We start from the raw sequence: 22,842 nt of genomic DNA on the forward strand, positions 1-22,842 counted from the left end.
CTTTACTGTTCATCAGTTCACAGATATTGGCCCAGAAATTCAGTTATTGCCAGACTCATGCACTAAAGTCTGGTTTGAGGAGCCAATTTGACATTTATTGTTAGTTTTAGGCAATGAAGATATTAGAGAGAAAGAGTGAAAGTCGTGTCAGTGTGCATACTCAGTATCCAGCTAACTGAACAATCCTTGCCACCTTCTGCTGCAACAGAAGGCTCTGTATTACCTGCAAATACGGAATCTGGCAGCACACATCCTCCATATCCAGCCATTGCAGGATCACCTACTGGGGCATCGTCATTGAAAGCATGTCATTTCCTGTACATTGGTGAAGCAGGAAGACTGGCAGATCAGTTCAGAGATCACATCAGAGCACTGAGGGCTAAAGGCTTCCCAGGCCTATACCAATCCCAGATATGATAGCTGCAATGGACAGAGACCCAATCTGCTCATTTGATATGTGCTCCATGTAATACAAGTACTGTTTCTGAAGACCATATGTGACTGTCTTAAGATTTAAAGAGGCTACCTGGAATTTTGGGAGCCCCCTTCAGCAGAAGTTTTCAGGACACTTCATCTCTTTATCAGTCCCCATTGATAGGAAGAACTGTGAAGCACAACAATCAGACTCACGGTTTAAAGAATTCACTCATTTTATCCTGCTCACATTCATTAATCAATCTGCCAATGCCTCCACTGCTACACTGGATAAATTACTTGATTAAACACTGCAGACTTACAACCGCAGTGACTCACCGGCAACCTGTGGGATGCCAAAAAAATAGTATATCACTTTTTTTTTAAATTTAGCCCTCAAACATATTCATAATCTTTGGAGGTGTTGGGCAGCCCCAGATAAAGATCCTGCATTGCAACCCCAAGAGTGACCTGCTGAAATGTAGTTCCCCAGTATGGCCATTCCTGAATTAAAGCTGCTTACACTGACGCAGCGGACATTCCAATTATGGCCATTTTTAACAAGATGATAATTATCAATGCTTTCATTTCAGCTTCGAAAGCACAAAAAAAGCCGGAACAGGCAAGCTAATCAGTCATACTGAGGTATTTCCAACTAAACAGCTGCACTTGTTGCTGATCTTGGCATTCCTCTGTGCCACAATGAAAGACAGTTCTACCAAAGTTCTGATGTAGCATTATTAGTTTATTCACTTAAATACATCAATATAATAACACACAGTCAGTTTTACAGTGGGTTTCTGTTTGAGCGCATCAGATGAGCACATTATCTTTTTTTGTAACTCAGCAAGTACCAAGTTTGCATGAATACTGTAAAAACATTAAGTACACCTCAATGAGTCGCCTGTTGTGTGGATGCTATTTGCTATCTTTGCACCGCTGTCTCTCAGCAAGTGACTGGTCACTTGTGAACTTGTTGCAACCTCCTCTCCCTTCACGGCCCTGTGCAGAAATACAAAAGCCTTCACACAGCGCTGACAGACATCAGCAGAAATGTTCTGAGCAGCACGCCACTTGTAATCTCTCAACGAACCCCTGGAAATCATTCTAAAAACCCAGGGTCACAAATCAGATATCACATGGGTAGACAAACAGGACACAACATGAGCCCAGCCAACTCAATCGTTTGTTCATAATTGGCTATACGGACAGACGCTGTGCTTTTGAAGAAATTCAGGTTTAGCATGATCATTAGGGAGCAATCGCTGTAGAAGCAGGTTTTTACAGTAATAAAATAAAACAGTCCTGAAAGGATTGATCGCCACTGAATCATATTAGATCTTTAGTGCAAGATACAGAGCCAAGCTTTCAAAGACAGCAACATTATTTTCTGTAAACCTTTGTGATAAAGTGCTTAAATTATATACAGTATAGCTATATATAATGTCTAATGCATAAACCTATTAGTGCAGAATGCATACAAAGTGTTCAGGCATTATCATTGCTGTGCCTCAGGAGGCATCCCTGTGACATACAGTGAACACTTGTGTCTTGGCACAAACATGCTGGTGTTCTTTTCACCTCCCAACAGAACATTTGGGTTTGAACCTGCCATCGGCAGCTGAAGTATCAGAAGACAGAAACAGAATAAGCCCAATAGAGTGACAGGTAACACTACTCTGCGGCTTCTAAATATTGTGAATACTGCAATCTCAGGTGTTTCCATATTAAAAACATTAATGACATCTTTGTCTGTTGAAAAAGCCAATTAATGTAGCTAACTGCAAAGAAAGTCTCAATAGAATCCTTGTGTGCCTATGTGTGTGTTTATTTTGAGGTCAGTATAGGAAAGTAAGGCATGGCTGCCTCAGTATACGTTATTATCCTCAATTTCCCTTCGGGATCAATAAAGTCTTATCTATCTATTACACACCAAAATCTCACAGGCAAGTATATACTGTTGTGTTCCTCTCTCAGAAATGGTTTAAATTGTAATGCATTAACTTTACATTCATGTTTACCCCCTTCACCCCCACTGAAGCTTAAAAACTATGAACTGTTTTGTCCGTTCTTCCTCTTGAGAAGAAGTTGTTTTTAAAATATTCACATTCAAGTGTAGTCATAAACTGTACATTGGAACCTTGTATCTCAAACAACGCCTTTACTTCCTTAACTATACTCATCCTATCAAGTGGTACCTACAACGCTTCAGTGGATACAAACATTTCAGATATAGGATGCCTGTACTTACATATCAGCTGTGTGTTAATCTAACAAGTAATGCATTTGAAATCTTTATCCAGAATATTTATGTAAAGTACACAGTACAGAGTATGAAATAGCTAAAACTGACACTAATACTTCTCTGGTTTGATAGCTAGGCACATATGTCTTGTTTTGAATGTCCAATATTCAAATTCAGGTCTGAAAATAAGCACCTCGCAGTAATCTAGTTTTTTTTTGTAGCATCTGAATCTCCACTTGCTTGCAATGACAAAGAGAGCCTGTCACGATCATGGAGCAACCCCAGATGTACACTGCATCCTTAAAAGTTTCTTTGTGTGGCATAACCAGACAAATAAATCTTTTTTTTTCCATTATTAATAGAAGCTTTATTCCAAACTCTTCCTCTTAAATGTAATGCCCTATGCCTTATTATATATTTATTATGTCACACAAACAATTGTGAAATATGGATTTATTATCATTGCAATACAGTTTTAAACAGCTACTCTGATTAGATAAATAAGAACTCAAACCCGTTACATTTACTTGGATTTTGTAACAAATTAGTTCAATTTCTAAAAACAATAAGCACAAGCTTGGCACACAATATAACTGCAGCCTTGTTTAGAGTAACTGTCTTCATGTCTATATATTAATCACCCTAGAAAGAAAGCTAAAATAGATATCTGGTTTCTTTAGCTACTATTTACATTTAGTTTCAAATTAAATGTCAGATATAATCCAACTTTATTCATACTTATTTGACGGTCATTTGTTTTTTGTCTGGTCGTGAAAATAAGGCCCACTATAGCAATCAGAAGAGATCATGAATCTGGGGCAGTTCTGTGGAGACACTGGGGTCACATCACTCAGACAGACAATACTGTTGTACTGAATGAATGGGCCTCATACAGGCTGCTCTGATCCACCCAGCTGTACAGTGGTTAACCTGCAAGGAACTAGTGTCCTAAACATGGTTGTCCATCAGCCTGCTTGACAATACAGGAACTGGCATGAGTGCCAGCTCTATGAACTATTTACACCACGAAGGACTTCCTCTACAGTATATAAAAAACACGTAGACTTTTAAAAGGGACAAAACGAAATAGGAAAAGTTGTCAAGAACGATGTGGTGGCTTAAGACAGGTCAGACCCTAGAACCTCCACATCTGCTGGTATTTGTCATCAGCTGACCTCTCAGTTACATAATTAAACACGTCATTAAACTATTCATTCATGTGAATTCATCTTTAATTGTTTTCAGTGCTGAAACATGTATCAGGTTTCCCCTGAACTACTGCATTTTATAAGTAATTCCCATTTTCAAAAAAGCAACTTGTGAGTTAGTTCAGGTGTATAATTAAGTTATTTTACAGTATATAACTGAGACCTTGAATGGAAAAAAACCAGCAAGCACATGGGCTGTCTAGGCCTGGAACTGAGGAAGCTTAGCTTACCAACACAGTACAGTCCTGGTAATCAGGGCTTCCCAATTCTGGTCCTGGAAACCCATAGACCTGCTGGTTTTTGTTCCACCTAAGCACTTAAATACTGTATAAATAATAAATAATTAACAAATAATTTACATTTATGATTAATAATTATAAATAATCAGACCCTTAATAGACCTAATAAGAAGTTTAATATGAACCTTTGCTTTCCTATTCATGTAGGAGGTTACCTTTTAACTATTGCATTTCTTGAGTAACTTAAAATCTCAGAGATTTGAGTATGAAAAAATTGCAAAGGTACCAACCAAGTGACTTGTGGATTCAATTAAGGGTTTGTTTTAGTAAATGAATCCTCAAATGCTTGGCTGCCAAGCAAACCAACAGGCCTGCGAGTCCCGAAGACCAGGACTGGGATCCCCTGCTACTAACAACAGCACAGAGCTGTACACTTGAATAACTACATGCAAGTAGAGCTTTTCACACTTCTTGCTAACTCAATTTAAAAAAAGGCAAAACGTGAAAGCCTATAGTGAGTGCACTTCTGCATCACCAGACCACGTATTTCTCTGTTGAAGTCCATGAACGCCTAATTTTTTCCATCGCACTCTCCAAGATAATCAGTTATTTACCGTTCTGACTCCATTTGTTCAGTATCATTCAGGTTCACCTCTTTTTCACCTCTTCAAAGAAATGAGACAAATGCTATTAAAGCACAACAGCACCACTAAGAAACACACTCTTTCAGATATGGTATTGTTTTCTATGCACTCACAAAACGTTATACTTATTTACAGTATCTTTTTATACTCCATATTAATACTAATTGCATGTATAGCAAGCCGATGTGGCAGTGTCTTCCAATGACATCATGCCTTCACCATGTTCACTATAGCTTCTGTGGCACTCTTTTGTAGAACTGCTACTGTTCCTATCTGATTTGACTGACAATCTGTATTGATCATTTATCTTCACTTGCAGTTTGAAATGAAGTAAGACAACCTCTTCAAATAGCAGTGACCCTACATCGGGGATGTCCAGTCCTGGTCTTGGTCCAGCGTAGCTCTTAAAAAGCTAAACCCGCTGGTCACTTGCTTCAGGTGACCCATTTAACAGCTTCTCCCAGCTCTTTAGATACTGCTGCTTCAAAGAGACCTTGCAGACCAACCAGATATCCAAGACCAGGAATGGACACCCTTGTGGCCTAAACTCTCTCAGTCACCTGCACCTTCTGATTTTATTTTGTAAGTGTGACAAAACACCTGGTGTTGTTTAATACTGTCCTTGCAGTACTCTTGGTGCATTGTGGAGGCGGGCCTGAGATTCAGCATAGCTTTGTCACGTGTTTCACTAGAATAGTAGCAGACGTGCAGAAAAGCTGCTGAACTTTCTAATCTTGCCAGATTTGCATACTGTTCCTTTACTTTGTTGAACACTGGTAATATGTCCTCAAGCATTCTGCGCAAGCTCACTTCAGTGATGCAAAGCATGGGCTTTGCATTTTTCCTAAAATAATGTTTTGTCTTGTAATGTCTTAATTACCCTATTCCTCACTGCCCCAGGTAAGGCTTTTTTCTGCAAGAAAATTTCACTGCACATCAAAAAAAAAGTATCTGTAAATGCTGCCGTGTCAGAAGGACATGGAGTTTTGCTTAACACTTTTTTAAATAATCCCAGATAAAACTCTGTTTTATAAATACTTTTTCTCCTCTCCCAGTATCCATGTGAACACATTGCCTCCCATGTGCTGTTTGCTTGGCAGACAAAGGAAAAGAAGGATTCTAAATGACAGGACTGTTTCTTAGTAATGACGTGAAGGCTGTTTTGATTGTTTGCCCAAAGCTAAGTCTTATTCCTCTTTCTCCTTTATCTGGGCTCGGACTCTGTTCCTCATGTAGAATGCGGTCAGGGCACTGCAGCAGGCTGTGAACACAAAGAGGGCGCTGAAATCGTGGGTGGAGTCCCCGTGCAGGCGCTCGTACAGAGTCCGGCGCGCGACGTAGTCTATCTTCACCGCCTCGATCTGCGCCAGCGTGCACAGTACCAAGAAGACGTGGAAGATCTGGTGGCCCTGGCCTATGAAGTCGCACTTCCCCGGGAACCACTTCTCGGGGTGCGGGTAGGCGAAGAAGTAGGCACTTACGAGGAAAAACAGCACCTGGTACTGGTGATAGGCGACGGCCTGGTCCGTGCAGCCTTGGGGAGAGCAGGCCCAGATGCGGTGCAGCACCGGGCTGATGTCCAGGCAGTAGGCCAGACCGGAGGGCACGACCTGGAAGAGCTTGTGGACGACCTTGGGCAGACGGCAGCTCATGTACTTCCCATAACAGCACCCGGCACAGGACAGCCAGGCCAGGAAGGCTGCCAAGGGCAGGAAGAAGTGGCGGACGGAGGCGTGCCACTCCTTCTCGATGACGTAGTAGAAGTGCACCAAGGCGCTGCCGTACTGGTAGACGGCCACCCCCACGTAGTCCAGGAAGAAGAAGGTGTAGTGGGAGAGCTCGGACCTGGCGGACAGCAGGTGGGCCAGGGCGCTGCACGACAGGTAGGTGAAAGAGGAGAGGAGGATGATGAAGAGGGGCTGGGCGTGGGGGTCCCTCAGGAAGTCCACCGTCTCGGCCAGCTGCTGGAATTTCACCAGGATGACCAGAGCAGCCACCAGGTGGGTCCAGACGTTGACAGCCTCGTTATGGCGCTGGAACAAGGTCAGGCAGTAGTAACGCCAGCTCTGGTGCAGCGGCCGGTAGCCGGTCCGGATGTGAGGCTCTCGGAAGACCCAGGGCACGTCGACGTCCTGGACGGTGCAGGGCAGAGTCGGGAAGGCGGACTCCAGCAGCCTCGGGATCTGCCGGATCTGCTGCACGTTGATGAACAGCCGGCTGATCTGCTCCATGACGACGGTCGCCATGGAAGCGAGAGAGCTGTACCGTAAGTACCTCCTGGGGTCTGAAGAAAGAAATGATGCTGACTGAGACGTGAGATTAATAAATGAAGCAGGGGAGGTGGTTTTATTCCACCAGTTCACGGCCAACCATCATTGGCATTGGCATTGATTGTTAAACATCAAGTTTTGGTGCAACAAAGTTTAAACGGCCTGAATCCCACACTACATCAATGCTTCCAAAGGTGTCTTTGCTGTTACCCAACTTTGTTAATGTAACAAGAAATTAAAAATTGTAGTGTTATATTCTGGCGTTCTGTGCATACCACATCAACAATTTTACTACAAGTACGATATTATGCTTTCTCTAACAATACTAGTAGCATCACACATTTGTATTTAATTGCAACCAAAAGGTCAGGTAGATTCACGCAGATCAGCAAAGCGCTAATTATTACCCCAATAATGACGTGTATGAAGAATGTACTGTTATAGATTATCACTGGATTTTCTACAGTCTACGAAGGATATGTTTAATGATATTGTAGCGCTATGAAATTTAGGAAATGTATTTGTGCAGCCAAAAGGCAGACGAAAACTACGACCCAAGACCGAAAACCAATATATTAAAGTACTTCCAAAATTATTTTTAAAGGGTTATTATCTGTTAGAAATAGAAAAACTGCATTTCAGTGATGGGCGAGAAAGGAACAATACAAATTAACACTTAGCTTTAGTGTCAAGAGCCAAATAAGGAGCGTCAGACTGTCGGAAAGCGCTTAATAATGGATTTCTAACGCGTAGGGCACCGGATCACGTGGTCCCCGAATAAATTCGAGCCTTTTCTCTCCTTCACCTTCCAATTCTGTCGCATTACAATAAATAAACTCGGCCAATGACCAGCCTGATGCTTTTTACTGAATGATATGCTCCGGTATACTAAATTCTAATTGCAAAGACCCTAAAGATCTATTGGTAATTTTAGACATATACCAATTGTAAATGATTATTTTTTGTATTAGAAGAGGCTTATCTGTACCGGCAAGCAGGAGGCCGGTCTATAGAATGCACTTTGTGCAATAGCATCCCAATGCACGCCTTTGCTTAAAGCAGGTTTTAAAAAATTGCACACAACTAGAAAGCATTTGATACGTTACCTCTTAAAAAAAGCAGGACCTAGAGAAAATGCAAATGATTCCGTCAGTAATGTAACTGTCCTCTGGCAGTAATCTCCGCAATTCCCAATAAAAAAAAATCCTATTCCTGTGCTGGGGAAGCCGCCGCTCGCCCAGTACCGCTTGCTAAGCAAGGGAGAGGCTGGTCCGCAAACTCCCAGCGCCGGACAGGCAGGCAGCTCCACCAATCAAAGAACGGTCCAGGGCGAGATCGCTCTCGCATCCCAACCAATGAGGCGCAGCTCAGCAGGTCTCTCTTGGCACGAGTCAGCCCGGGTCGGGCAATGTGAGCGAAAAAGGCTCCGGGTTGCGTTCGGAAAATGTGAAAATGCCCATCCCACACCAGCGATCGTCTCGGATTGTGTCATGCTATTCAAAGAGGTCTGTGGGAGTGTGGCTGTTCTGTTGCGTAACATAACATCAGGCAAGCCTAAGAATCTAAATTTCAAATTCCGGGCAAAAGATACAATACGTAAGTTGTGCCCTTGCTTTTCTAACAACAACAACAATAATAATAATTCCTTACACTTATATAGCACTTTTCTGGACACGCAGAGGGTCAGTACACTCAGCACAGATCAGTGGGGAGGAGAACAGAGTGATGAAGCCAATTCATAGATGAGGATTACTGTATTAGGAGGCCAGCTTTAGTAAAGTCCAGGGGTAAATTTGGCCAGGACATCAGCGTAACACCACTACTCTTCAACAAACGCCATGGTATTTTTAATGACCATGATGAGTTAGGACTTCAGTTTTATGTCTCATCCAAAAGATGGCACCTTTATACAGTATAGTGTCCCCAATACTATACAGGTCCCACACAGATCACAGAGTGAGCCCTCCCTACTGGTCTCACTAACACCTCTTCCAGCAGCAACCTTTGCATTCTCAGGAGGTCTCCCATCCAGGCTCACACATGCTTAACTTCAGAGGGTTGCCAGTTGTGAGTTGCAGGGTGATATAACTACTGGCTACATTATAATAATACAATTTTGGTTAAACTTAATAACACTCAATGCCTCTGTTGGTATAAATACGCAGTGGACTTTATTACAAATAACTTCACAGTTGATTTGAAAGCACACACTGTAAGAGTACTACCTGGACTGGGGCTTTTCCTGTTCCCTTCATTCCCTAATATCACAGAAATCACATCAGCTGCACCACACCACTGATACAGATTAGCTAGGAGCTAAGGGTCTCACACACAGGGCCAGCAAGTCTAGTTTTTCAGGCCTTTTTATAACAGCCACACCTGAGAAGCAGTTAAACCTTTCTACTTACGCCTGAGACGTACCCTGCTAAAATCCTACAGACAGGAATCCAAACAGGACATGATTTGGACACCTCTGATTAAAACAAAGCACACAGCCACTCCTGGGTACTCCCTACCTCCTCTCCTCCTTCATTGACCTAATTGGGCTTATCGTTAACTTAATCAAATCAATTTAACAAAGGTCTCCAGCTGCTGATGATTTAGAAACCTACACTACAAACCTGGTCCGTCCCTCAAGGACTGTAGCTGTGCACCCATTATAAATCTTCCCTGGAAAACAAGTCGTTAAAGACAGACTTGTGGATTTCTCATGGGGATGTAAGCCGGCTTTTGTGCCTGGCTTTTTCACTTGTGAAAAATGGAGGTAAAAATACATTTGCATTTGTACTGCTTTGGGCACAGGCTCTTGAGTCTCTCCCTGCCATGGAAACACCCCAGCATTCCAGTCCTCTCTCGGTGCGTGGGAGCGGCTGGGATAATATGGCTTTGTGAGCACAATGTGATCGATACCCATGAAAGAACTTCATTGTTCATTCAAAACCAGCAAAGGCGTGCTGAAATATTCACCGGCCCGCTCAAGAACCTGTTCGGGTTTTCTCGTGCATGGTACACGTGCGTTTAAAAAACGATATCCAGCACCTCAAAAGGAGAGCTGCTTCAACGAGAGACTCCGGCACCATCCTTTTGCTGACTGCTAAGGACAGCGAGCGTAGTCCATGGAAACGGAGCGATACTCCTCCAGTCAAGCACAACACGAGGTCACATGGGCACACGCATTCTTCATACCAGAAACTCACCCCCAGAGCTGGAGCTATGGAGCAGTTAGGACAGCATTTGCAGAAGCTAAAACAGTGCTTTTAAGCACTGCAAGGTCCCAGTTGTTGTAGGCTGCATCAGATTATGGTTCTGTTAAGAATGGTTTCAGTGTTAATTCCTTACACTTATACGGCACGTTTCTGGAGACTGCACCCAAAGTGTTTTACAGGCAATGATGACCCGCCCCACCACAACCACCAACATGTAGGCTCCAGCTGGATGATGTGACAGAGACTTGCCTACCTGTTTTAGCACAACACAACTCCAATTGATATTTAAAGATTGAAGAAACAGATGAAGAACAAATGGTCATGTGCAAATGCAGATCTAGCGCAAGACGTACTTGGAAAGCAGAGCAGTACTTTCAGGCCAAATGGCTTCCTAATCTCTGAAGCCCCTGCTGGTGGAAAAATAACGAGCATCTCCCTGTTCCACTTCCCAGTTAGAACAGTTAAATTGTACAATGCACTCGCAAAATGCTATCATATAAAATACGAAGTAGGAAGCAATGCCAGACAGCATGGTGAACAGTGAATTCCAGTTGCTAGTAACCAGGAAAACCCATTTATGCAAGAAAAAAAAATTTAGGCAAGCAATTAAACATCATCTTTAGCCTTACATCATAGTTTAGAATTAAATGCATAATCTAAATAAAACTGCATTTAACAAACGGAGCTTAAACTTCTATACCTACAGGTCTCAAAAGTGGATGACCTAATCTTATGAAAGAGGTATTTCACGAATTATCCGTTTTTCAACTTTCTCCACTAGATGGCGGTACAGCACTAGCTTGCGTTAAGTGGAGAACTACATTCCTACAAACCATGCGAGAACTTTTCAGTAACAAACTAAACAAATCCAAAACACTGAGACCCTCCAAGTTTGTTAAATTTATTTTCCTCAAAGAATAACTATCGTGTCCCCTTAGACACCAGTTGTTCCCTTTTGCCCGTTCATGCAAACCATCTTCAGAACAGCAAGGCTGGGACAAACTGTAGGTACCCATTCATGTAGCAGCTACTCAAGAAAGGAAAAGCGTTTGTATGTTCCTGCGTTTCTGCGAGTTTCCTCTGGGTGCTTCGGTTTCCTTCCACAGCCCAAAGGCATGCTGGTAAGTTAAATGGCTTCTGGGTAAAGCTGGGTAGCCCTAGTGTGAGTGTGTTTGTCTGTGTGTGTGTCCTGCAATGGACTGGCATCCCGTTCCGGGTGCGTCCTGCCTTGTGCCCCTCTTTGCCAGGATACGCTCCGACTCCCCCTTGGCCCTGTATCGGATAAAGTGGTTACAAGACTGACAGATGGAAGAACATAAACATCCGTTTAGAAATGAAGGCAGAGGCAGGACTAAACGAACAAACTGTGTGCAACTTTATTAAGCTTAAGGAACAGCAGTTCTGACTTACACAGATACAGATTTCCAGCTTGCGCTATGCAACAATGTTAAAGACCCAAGTGTAATAGAGACATGCTTTCTTCTAGGTAAAAACACTGCTTATTTCAGAGATCCAAAGCCGCAATTGGACAACCTACAAATAGAAAACTGATGCAACAAGGAATAACTACAGCAAAAACCACTGCAATTACACTTATGTGGGGGTGGGAAGAAAAATGGAACAATATTCCAGGTTTTCCCTTAATCCTTCAGTTAACAAGGTAGACAGTGAACAAAACCATCCGGAAAAAAAAAAAAAGATACTGGCCATGAAGAAAAAAAAATCTTTGGATACGTAAAAAAACCCTATATTCCCCAAATTTTAAAGTTCAGTTCTCGCCGCCTTCTTTGGTTTCCTTATTCTTTCGAACTTCTTCGATTTTCTTGTCCTACAATAAAGACAAGCCAGTTAGTTTTCAGCACTAACCAAATACATCACAAACGCATCATCTGCACAACAGCTGGTTGCAAGAATACTTCATTCAGGTCTCTGAAATGGGTCTCAAAGCTCTTGCTATACTATACAATTTAAAAGCCTCATCTTCAAGAAAACTGGATATCAGGATCCCCAAATATATGCTGTTCTGGACTTTATATATCAAATCGTGCATTTTTAAATGATAATGGTACTAAATCCAATTCCTAAGCATTATTTAAAAGCAAACCTGTGAAAGATTTACCCAAAACCTAATAACAGTATTAAGTCAAAAGCATTTCATTATGTAAGCAATTCTAAAAAAGACTCAAAAAACACTGTACAATAACACCCATTACATTTAATACAAGGAAGCCCTCAAATTTTTAAATTTGGTGAAAGCACCTTTAAAAACTATAGCGAAAGGGTGGCTCTTGCAGGAAGTTGCAAGAATGTCCAGCTGCAATGGATGTGGGCACCGTTCTGCCACCACAAAACTACACAAAAGGCTCCAGCATCCATCCTGCGGAGCCAGGTCTTTGGCAGGGTGAGGTGACCTAAATCGGCAGTCGACTACCTAATGCAATACCTCCTTAAAGCAGCCAGGAGCCTCGACCTCCCAGTGTCTTCTACAAGAGACAGAAGATCTACTCTGTATGGTATACACAAGGAAGCCAGTGCTCGTGCTGGCTGGCCAACACACACGTCCACAGGACAGGAGCTGTGTGCTGAAGCAGACCGCTTCATGTACATTCCAGCTCTTAAATGTATAGCAAGACAAAGGCTGGAGGACCCTTGCAAATGAAAGAACTGGATTTTTCACCTACTTCAATGACACCAGTTCTGAGGCACGCAGGCTGAAAAGCCCTGCAGAGACTTACCACACTACCGCTAACACCTCTTTCTCTCACAGTCACCGCCCAGAGAGAGCGCACAGAAGCGACAGGGAGCACAAACACAGGAAGCGGAGGCCTCCCAACCTCGCGTGCTGCTCGCGTTTACCTTTTCTTTGAACTTTTCGCTTTTGGCCGCCAGCAACGCGGTGCGATTCTCTTTGTTGGCCTCCATCTTCTGGTTCAGCTTCTCCTCAGCCATTTTGCTGAAGTTGTTGTTCTCCTCCATCGCTTTCTGCAGGACTTCCTTCTCGTGCTCGCGCTTCTCGGCGAGGTGCTTCAGAACCTCTGCTTCGTGGGACTGCGAGGAGGGGGGGGGAGAGAAACAGCGAGTCAGAAGAGAAACTGCTTTGTGGAGGTGTAGAACCGTTTGGATTTAGCTTGTGCTTCATCCCCAGACGTCGGGGCAACAGCCATTCCTCGGCTTCCAGACACTCGCTTGCTTCTGCTTCAACCCAGCACAGCCTGTGGCTCCAACACCACACACGTGTGCCGATGGTATCCACCCTTGATCGCTCGCACACGCAGCAAAACTGCACAGCAACCGGTCACGGCTTGCAGAGGGGGCTGGCCGGCCATCTTCCATCGAGAACCCTCGCCAGCCCCAGCCCCCGGCCCCCAGCGCCCGAGGGGGTTACCTTGCGCCTCTCTTCCGCGGCCTCCAGCTTCCTCTGGATCTCCTCCAGCGAAACATCCTTCTTCTTGGGGGGCGAGAGGTGGAAATCGGCCTTGGGCTCCGGGGCCGAAGGGCTCAGGATGACTTCGAAGGCCTGGCCAGAGGCACGCTTGTCCAGCTCCTTGACCTGAATATCTGCTGCAAGAGCGAGATACCGACTGCCCAGTTCAGTACCCAGGCCGTGGAGGGGGGGTTTATACAAACGAACCAGAAATATCATTCAGACGAGGACATTACAGAAGGAAACGGGGCGTTCCCGATTCTGAAACCTAGCCTGAGATTCGAGCATTTCCAGATTTATTTCTGCAGGTTAGAGGACACTGGACTAGAGAAAAGAAATTTATCGGGCTTGAGAAAAAAAAAAGAACTCACCTCCAGAGGAAGCCATTTCACTGCAGACTGAAGTCTGGTAGACCCTGGAAAGAAAGGCACAAAACTAAAATCCAGCCATTTAGACATTCCCAAACAGCACAACACCCAGAAATGCAGTTTGTCAGAGCTCCTAGCTAGACTTGCTTCAACCCTTTGGTGTGGAACTTAGTATCACATTTGATGTATGAATTAAGGTCTTTGTTCCAGGCCAGGACCACTGAAGCTCAAAGAGCTAAATAGCTTAAATGCTGACAGAAAAACCTGCACTATTCTGCACTGTATAGGAATAAGGTTTTAAAGAGGCATCCCAATCAATCCTGAAGCGGCACCTGTAACGAACTACTGTCGGAAGCTCAGGTGAGGGGTCAGCACGGTCAGGAGAGCAGCGGCTTTCCCACCCACCTGCGCTGCGCCCCCCTGTGGGCTGACGCTGCGAGTACAGGATCAACGACAAGTGCGCTCGCTAATCACAGCACAGAAATCAGGAGTGAGAATGAGCCACAGATTGCTGGACTCCAATTCAAGGGGGGGAAACAGGCTCCCAGCTAACGAGTGCAACGGCGACGCCACTTGAAACATCTCAGAATTAAACGAGGCACCGCCCTAGCCCTAAATACACAGCTCCCTCAGTGCCGTGCGTACGAATTGCCGATTGATTTAACAACTTCGGGCAAGAAATGATCTTTTAAAAAAAAAAAGATTCCCTTCTAACTCATCTCTATCTGAATTACTATGAACCGATCTCTACGTCCCCAAACGCCTTGCAGACGGATTGACATCACCCTTGAGTGGAGCTTTTTAAATCACGAAGACACACGCACTGCACGGATCTAAACCAATCGTGTCAACAGGCGAGATCCTGTTGCCGACGATGAGCAATTATTGAACTACAGCAGCCGCCCATAGGAGGACCAGGCGACGCTCTGGGGCTCAAAGCCTCTTGGCGTTTCGTTAATATTTGCATGTCATCATCCACTCTTGCATGCATGGAGACCCACGAAAGATCCTCTCCCCAATTTGGCGTCTGTTTGCATAAACCGGTAGAAATCTGTCAAGCGAGGATGAATTCACAGCAGGGGGGGGGGGGTGGGTGTGAGTCTACTGACGCCCGGGCGCGGCTGGTGACAGCGAAGGTGACCACCAAGAGCCACGGGCTGATGGTTGGCGAGCATCTTCGCCGGGTCCAGCTGTAGTTCTCCCGTTACAGAACCCGCTGCCAGCCGGCAACAAACCCGGTTTCTCCCGCGACAACGGCTCTTTTAACACACGGGGAGCAGGACGGGCAACAAAGAGCCGCCGTCACGAGGAGGGAGGAAAGCGAACAAAGAGACGGGCGCGTGCCTCTCCCCCCCCCCCCCCAAGACCCTTCAGAGAGAGGCAGAGGGGCCAAGTTCACCCCCAACAAAATCTACTAACGATGTTAAAATCCGAATATTACAGCGGGATCCGGAGTGTCAGAGCGCTAAGCACCTGAAACGGGCGCGCCACAACTATTAAAACGCCGTCTTTGTTTTGTTTTTTTTAACCTGCCCGCCTATTTATTGTTTGTTACGGTCGACCCGATTCGCTCGCAATTTCCACACCCCGCACCATTAAACTCCCCCAGAGAACAAAAACGCCTCCGTCCAGACAATGGACAGCCCAGCCGAACCCAGGCTATTCTCTCTCTCCTTAGGGAGAAACAAATATATATATATAAGATGTAGGCTGATAAGACAAGCCTTCGACCCGATTATTCAGATCATCTCGCAACCTCAGAAAAAAAAAAATCCAGACGCGGCTATCGAAAAGAATCCCGCACATGACAGGTTAGTTAGGACGAAATGCACAGCTCTCCGACACACAGACCGCCGCCGCCCAGGACTGTGGTAATATTGACAACGCTTGGAGCAGCTAAACCGGACTAGTTTTGGTCTTTTTTTTTAAACAAAAAAAGCCCCTTTCCCCCCCCCCCCACCTCAGCACGCTTAAAGAGCAGAACAAAGAAACGGGACTGGGCGGCTAGACCCAGCCTCTGGAAATTTCTAGGCTCCTGTGCTTCAGCCCCGATCCGCCGACGAGCCGGGCACCCGCCTTTATTTTTTCCTCCACAAGACAAAAGGTACAGCCGCTGGTAACGCAGCGATGATGCCATGGCGAGGCACATATATGATCGTCGCCCAGGGATGAAAACGGTCCAGCTCAGCCAGCCCTTAACCCAATGCAAAAAAAAAAACCCCGAGAAAATCCCGCAGTAAACATTCGCGCTACAGGTACGACCCTCTTTCCGAAAAAGAGCACAATACACTTGATGCTGCAGAACCACTCACCTTTTCCAACAAGCTTTTTTATTATCGAGGAATTCTTGCGCTACCCTGCGTAAAACATATTTTGCAAATGAATATACGATAGGGAAAAACCTCGCTGCCCCCCTCTTCACGGCATCAATAACACCCAACCCACCTTTATTGCAACACGGCTGACAGATTCCCCACACCGCCGGCGTTATCGCGCCCAAGTCTTTCTCTGCCTGAAACTGGCTGTTCGCGCAAAAAAGGACCAAAGCCTTGACGTCATCTGCCAGCCTTGAACGCCATTGGCTGCCGGAGCAAAACAGCCGCTCCCCGCCCCGCTCGCCTCGGACGCTGGTCTTTGTAGTTCTTTTACGGAAACATACAAAACAAAACCACGAGGTGATGATAGTTCCAGGTGGAGGTGTTGCTTAGGACAGGTGTCTTCGAGGGCCTGTCGCTTTTAAATACTCCGGCACGTCGAACAAAAGATACAATGACATCTAATCTCATCAAGATTATTTCTCATATACTCTTTCATGGGTGCCATAGAAATGTATTTTATTCTCGGGTTAGTTAGCTAGGAAATTATCTCTCTCCAGTTTGCTAGCTAACTGTCCTAGGCTGCTGATGAAACTGAAAGATAAAAGCAGGCTGCCTAGTCCTTGAGTTTTAAATGTGCTCAGAATGACATGTTTTTATACGCCCCCTGGTTTGCACGCTGTGAAATGAGTGTAATTCTCTACCTATGTTTCCACTTGAATTAAATGTATATGTATAGATATACTGTATAGCACTGTAGTGCAGTGGTTAGTATTGCTGCCTTGCAGTGCTGGGGTCCTGGGTTCATTTCTGGATATGGGGTGCTATGTATGCATGTGGCGTTTGTATGCTCTCCCTGTGTTCACACAGGTGTCCCCCAGGTGCTCTGGTTTCCTCCCACAGTCTGAAGTGGCTTCTGGCTGGAAGATTAATTGGCTTCTGGAAAAGCTAGCCTTAGTGTGAGTGTGTGCATGTCTATGTCTGTATGCCCAGCGATAGACTTATATGCCTGCTGCTTGCTGGACAGCACAAGCTCCCCTGTGATCTTGTATTGGATAAAGTGATTAGAAAATGGACAGTTGAATGTTAATTGACAATAAGGTCATCCAGTGTGATCAAGCATTTGTCTTTTTTATTTTAACAGGGATACAAGCCTGGACTTGTGAGGTTTTGTAAACCTAATGCCTGGAATACCTTATGAAACAAAGTGACTGATATCTTTCTGTCTGTATTACATCAGATCTCTGCCCCCTCAACTAAAGAATTGATCCTTTAGAGGTAATATGTTGCATAAGATGTAAATGTTCATCTTTCAACATAATTATGGTAGGAGACCTGATTTATTCCTTGTGAATTAGTAATAGAGTTTAATCCCAAATGGCATTGCTCACTGCAAAAGTATGTTTTAAGATCTACACTGTAAGTATTTTGTTACTTGCAAAAATAAAAGGCTACAGACTGAAATAATAATAATAATAATAATAATAATAATAATAATAATAATAATAATAATAATTGCTTACACTTATATAGCGCTTTTTCTGGACACTCCACTCAAAGTGCTTTACAGGTAATGGGGACTCCCCTCCACCAACACCAATGTGCAGCCCCACCTGGATGATGCGACTGCAGCCATAGTGCACCAGAATAAAGCTACACACAGCTACACTAATAAAGCTACACACAGGTTTTAATTTCAATAGACTGTCCCACCAGATGGACGTTCCTATTTTTGACACCTACATCATGAAATTGCATTTCAGAAGGCATTGAAAGGCTTTATACAGTGGGGGTTAGGGGTGTGTGATTACGTCATTGTGTTTCATTACATAATCATGTTCTGTAACCTTGCTAGTAGGCATGAAAAGAAAATTGGCGTATTCCCTGCTCCATTATTCTTTTTCAAGATCCTACTGTTGTTTGTCTGATGGAACAATGATTGTTTTCCTTGGTTTCTTCTGTGCTCTTTCCTGGTGTGTAGGATAAGTGGAAATTTCCAGTGCTCTTACAGATGTGGCGGAAGCTAAGATTAAGGATCTAGATTAAGAAATCGTGATCCATCTATAGTTCATTGCTGTCAGTTCCACTTTAATCAAGAACAGAAAGGGCTGAGTACACTGCACAGAGCAATGGAAGTATGCAGGACCAGGTGTTTCTCTTACAGGGCTGTTATTTATTCCTAACTGATTTTGTTTTTTTTTAATTTATAAAATACTAGTTTGTTTGTGATGTATTGTACTTAAGAGATGGTAGAATAGAAATCTCCACTCCTCACTAGAAAGTTTAATAATGAAACTCTCATTTTCAGGAGGAAAGTGGAGGAGTGTTTCTTGTTTTCTGACAAAATACAGATGATAAAAAGTATTGGTGAGGCGGTCACACAGGGATAATGTTAGAAGTCCTACTAAATTCTGCCACACAATGTTATAATCACAGTACCTTTAATTTCCAGTCTAATCATGGTGAAATTGAGAAAAACAAAGCATTTTTACATAAAGTGTCTTTTCCAGAAACGTGCACATGGTCTTGCATTGTTTCTGTTTGACTGATAACTCTTGTAGGCTTTAGAAGAAAATTAACTGCCTTCTGTGCCAGTGGAGCAAATTGAGTAGCGTCTGTCTTGAGAGGAATAACACATGCTAACTGATTACATAAGGCTTTCGAGTGTACAGAGCCAGACCTCTGTGAAATGAGTGTGGCTTTTCCGGTTACGCTGAGAGAGAGGATGGTGCCCCTGTAGTCACGTTTGTGTCTTTGTGCCTGCAGGAAGCCTGTTGTGTAACCCTCTGTAGTGGCTGGTAATGTGTGTTGGAATGCTGGAGCTCAGCTCAGTCCCTGCCACTCTAGGGCACATATTTGTAATGGGCCTTTCTTTCACTGAGCTCAGGTCTTTAAAAGAGTCAATCAAAACATCACATCTGTAAATAATGCAATAGAGAGCAAAGAGGTCCCTAACATGAGACCTGTAGGGCTAATGGAAGGTTAAACTTTCTCATTAGGTAACTAAACCTCCGAGAAGAGCATATAATCTTCTTTAATCTGAAGAGCCAGGCAATGTAATGTGATATTTTGTCTTGTATCCACATTACCAATACACAGCTGTTCAGTGGTATAAGACTCTTTTAGCACTCAAGCATGTTTTAGCTTGTTTCAGGTTGTTTGTCATGAAATGAGAACGTTCCGATGAAGTGGTCAGTTATCAGCCAAGGTGAGATGCCAGAGGTGAATGGAACAGAATCCATTAATACGTTTTATTAAACATAATCAATAAAAACGGTATTTACAAATTTGTGAATTTCGGTATTACTGTAATAATTATAGATATCTTTTCAAGGATGGATCTGTGACTTTCTCCTTTTCAACAAAATCACACATATATATGTATATGATGTCTACATAAAGTATCTCTGTACTTAATAAGGTGTAAAGTTGCTTCATCATTATAGTGATAAAATGTGTCATCCTGAAAAATCATCTGAAATTTAGCTGGTTATACTTTCCTTAGATGGACAAGGCTGTTCAATAAGCAGGTTAGCAGCTCATTAGACAAATTATGTCATTTCTGTACAGTGCAGCTCTCCAGAGACCGGAGCAGTTTATAGATTGCCCCTTTCCCGTCAGTGTGGCCCTACAGAGGGGGGAATGCTATTAAGGCAACTGGCTATGAATGCAGAAACACTGTCACATAGAGTAGCGTCAGCACACGTGCTCAGCAGCAGCATCAGAGACAATTGCTAGAAATAGCATCTTCTGCACCAGCAGCCAGAGAACAGTCAGCTAACACCTGGCTGACACTTCCAGAGCCGGCACGCTGCAGGGAAAACACAAAAACACCATTAAGAGGAATGTTTAGAAATTTCACACTGGCAGCATTTCGCTTTAAAAAAGCACTCTCTAAAACAACATATAATATGATGCTTACTGGCAGATTGTTTAGCTCCTGCTGTTTGTATGATGACAACATATATTATCATGCTGTCGTGGTAGGAGAGGTAGTCTGAACTGTGTGGTTTCCTTGATCCTGAAAAATAGAAAAATAAATGTGTGCAGGTATGCATTACCTCCCTTACACTGGGGTGAAAAAACACTATTATGATTTCTTTTATTCCTGCTGCCCTTTAGTTTTCTACCTGGGGCTGTTCTTGTCTGTTTGGGTCACAGGTCCAGGTTCCACCATGCACTTTCCCTGTGGTGGTCTGATATACTGTACATGTGGCGCTGTGACTGGGACTTGCAGTCTAGTCACACTCTGCTTTTCCTGTATAAACATCCCATTGAAGAAAATCACTGCACTTTAAGAAAGGATAAGCTAATCAGAATTTCACGATGCACATTTTACAATGTAGTTTGCATTGCATTTTTTGAATTTGAATGTTTCTGTTTCTCAATGCATTGGTTTCTCCTGTTTTAACCAATAATGTTTGCTGACAGGTTTTGGGTAAAGAAAATAATTATGGACAGGCACATACTGTAGATGTGTGGAATGAAAAAGTACACAGAAAGAGTGAGTCTAGGCAAAATTGTTGTATGTGTGAATTTTGCAGGTATCAACAAATTTTTTCAAGATTGTGGGCACTGCAAATGCGCTGTTATAAAAGACAGGGGTGGTACAAACAGTGTAGTTAAGCAGTTTGTTTCCAGAGCCACAATTCTTGTTGCAAATATATTATTACATTCTATATTATTATATATAAATTCTAGTTTTTGCACCAATTGCTGTCTAATGTCAGTTTACATGTCCAGCTACACAGACTCTGGTTACAAGTTATCTGTAATCCCAGCTGGAATTAAACAAAAGTGAATCTACCCAAGTCCACACTAATTAAACACCTTTTTGTATTGTTCTTGTGTGTAGACATCCTTTCCAAATCCTTGCAGTTCTCTTTCTCAGATGGTTCAGTTCACCTGTCATCCTGTGTCAGCATCTTGCAAACTTACCAGCAGTGATATGAACATGGCTTCAGAGAATGTTTCTGTGGAACATTACGTAATGCAGTTCTATTTCTGGAAAAACGCCTTGCATTTCATCAGTTACCAATACTGCGTCATACTGTGATGATCACACCACTGGGAGAAAAACTGGGAGAAAACAGTAGCCAAGGATGGAACACAACCCATATATTAGTCTTTAGTGCTATGGTGCATTTTTTCTTGAATGTTGCTCCTCTCAGAAGGATATTCCAACTGTTCTGCACATTCTGAAACTTTGGCCAGATAATGTAACACAAAGCATGCAAAAGTGAACAGTGTTTTGAAAAACTAGCTACTGTACATAGGACAGCATGACTTGAAGTCATGGAATTGAAACCTCACTGAGAAACAGAGTCGTTTGGATCCCATCTTTAATGTGTCTTTAGAGTTGTCTTTGACTAAATATGTGAATAGAATTCATTGCTTGTCATTAGGAACCCTTCATGGCAAGATGGAAGTACATTCAACATATAGTATCTGATTAGTTCAATTGGTTAAGATTGCTTTAAATGACACACTCTGTTGTTTTTTACACTTGTTTTACAATCAAGAGACTTTCTGTAAGTAAGAATTCCATTGTACCAGTACCGGTTACATATGGCAATAAAGTTCAAGTTCAAGTTCAAGTTCTATCAAAATAAGGACATTTTTGTTCATTACAGTATATTTATTGATATATGGATTATTAGCATCTGACTTTGATAGAAAGGAGTACGAAAGTGTGACAAAGACTTTAAAGAAAAAAAGCTTCATTGTGAAGCTTTGACAATTGCATTGATATTTTTAGCAAGTCTTATTTCTCTCATGCTTCAGAACACTGAACTTTAAAATGGCAGCAGGGAAAACTTTTGCTCAAGGGAAATAACTTAGTATTCTGAATATTTTAGATCAATGCTGTTTTTTTCTTGTTTTTTCTACTTTGAAGTTGTCTTGCTTGAGGAATTGACTCATATTTTGTCCACTTAATACAGATATCCAGGCTCTCTCCATAATTATCTTACCTTTCCAATTATTGTTAGCCATTCATTATTTAACTTTAAGGTCTGTGTTTCTTTGGGCATTTCATAAGACTTGCAAGGAAGGGTTCACAATGCAGCCAAAAATGATTGATTTCCACAATATTCTGGGAACAACTGATGCACATTTCCAAGTGCAGTTTTGGAAACCTGCTGCAGAGTCTGTGTGCAGCACTACCCTACTCTCCTACCCCCATTCAAATTAATCTTATTTGGGAATGTAAAGCAGTCTGTGTAACACCCTGGGGGATTGGAGCAGATGGCGCTGGCTGGTTTTCTGTCCAAGCCTCTCACACTGACACCATCATGGGCAGACACCAGGACAAAGACAAGGAAATAAAAGAGGGGCTGTGCACCCTTGCTGATTGGACTGCAGCATTTTCAGACGTTAGGTGCAGATGTGTGGTGTGGAACTGTAATGGCGCTGTGGGCGGGCTGTGGGTTTCTTTTATTTTACTTTCTGTTTCGCATCTGATGTGCTCAGCGACAGAGCTTGGCAGATTTGTTTTTATTCAGACCAAG

At 43.2% G+C, this 22,842-nt stretch overlaps 2 protein-coding genes across 2 annotated transcripts; both read right to left on the reverse strand.

The window, feature by feature from the left end:
- Positions 1 to 1,138: 1,138 nt before the first annotated feature.
- On the reverse strand, positions 1,139 to 8,459 carry paqr7b (progestin and adipoQ receptor family member VII, b). The gene is made up of 2 exons (XM_088602810.1): positions 8,127 to 8,459; positions 1,139 to 7,034 (listed from the first exon to the last, which is right to left on the reverse strand). Exon 2 carries the CDS (start codon positions 6,994 to 6,996, stop codon positions 5,938 to 5,940), a length of 1,059 nt encoding a protein of 352 aa, XP_088458936.1. The 5' UTR covers positions 6,997 to 7,034; positions 8,127 to 8,459; the 3' UTR covers positions 1,139 to 5,937.
- Positions 8,460 to 11,578: 3,119 nt separating this feature from the next.
- On the reverse strand, positions 11,579 to 16,592 carry stmn1b (stathmin 1b). The gene is made up of 5 exons (XM_088602811.1): positions 16,464 to 16,592; positions 14,022 to 14,065; positions 13,612 to 13,787; positions 13,083 to 13,274; positions 11,579 to 12,054 (listed from the first exon to the last, which is right to left on the reverse strand). Exons 2-5 carry the CDS (start codon positions 14,035 to 14,037, stop codon positions 11,995 to 11,997), a joined length of 444 nt encoding a protein of 147 aa, XP_088458937.1. The 5' UTR covers positions 14,038 to 14,065; positions 16,464 to 16,592; the 3' UTR covers positions 11,579 to 11,994.
- Positions 16,593 to 22,842: the final 6,250 nt, after the last annotated feature.

This window comes from Lepisosteus platostomus, chromosome 13 (assembly GCF_059453375.1).
Source record: "Lepisosteus platostomus isolate fLepPlt1 chromosome 13, fLepPlt1.hap1, whole genome shotgun sequence".
NCBI lineage: Eukaryota > Metazoa > Chordata > Actinopteri > Semionotiformes > Lepisosteidae > Lepisosteus > Lepisosteus platostomus.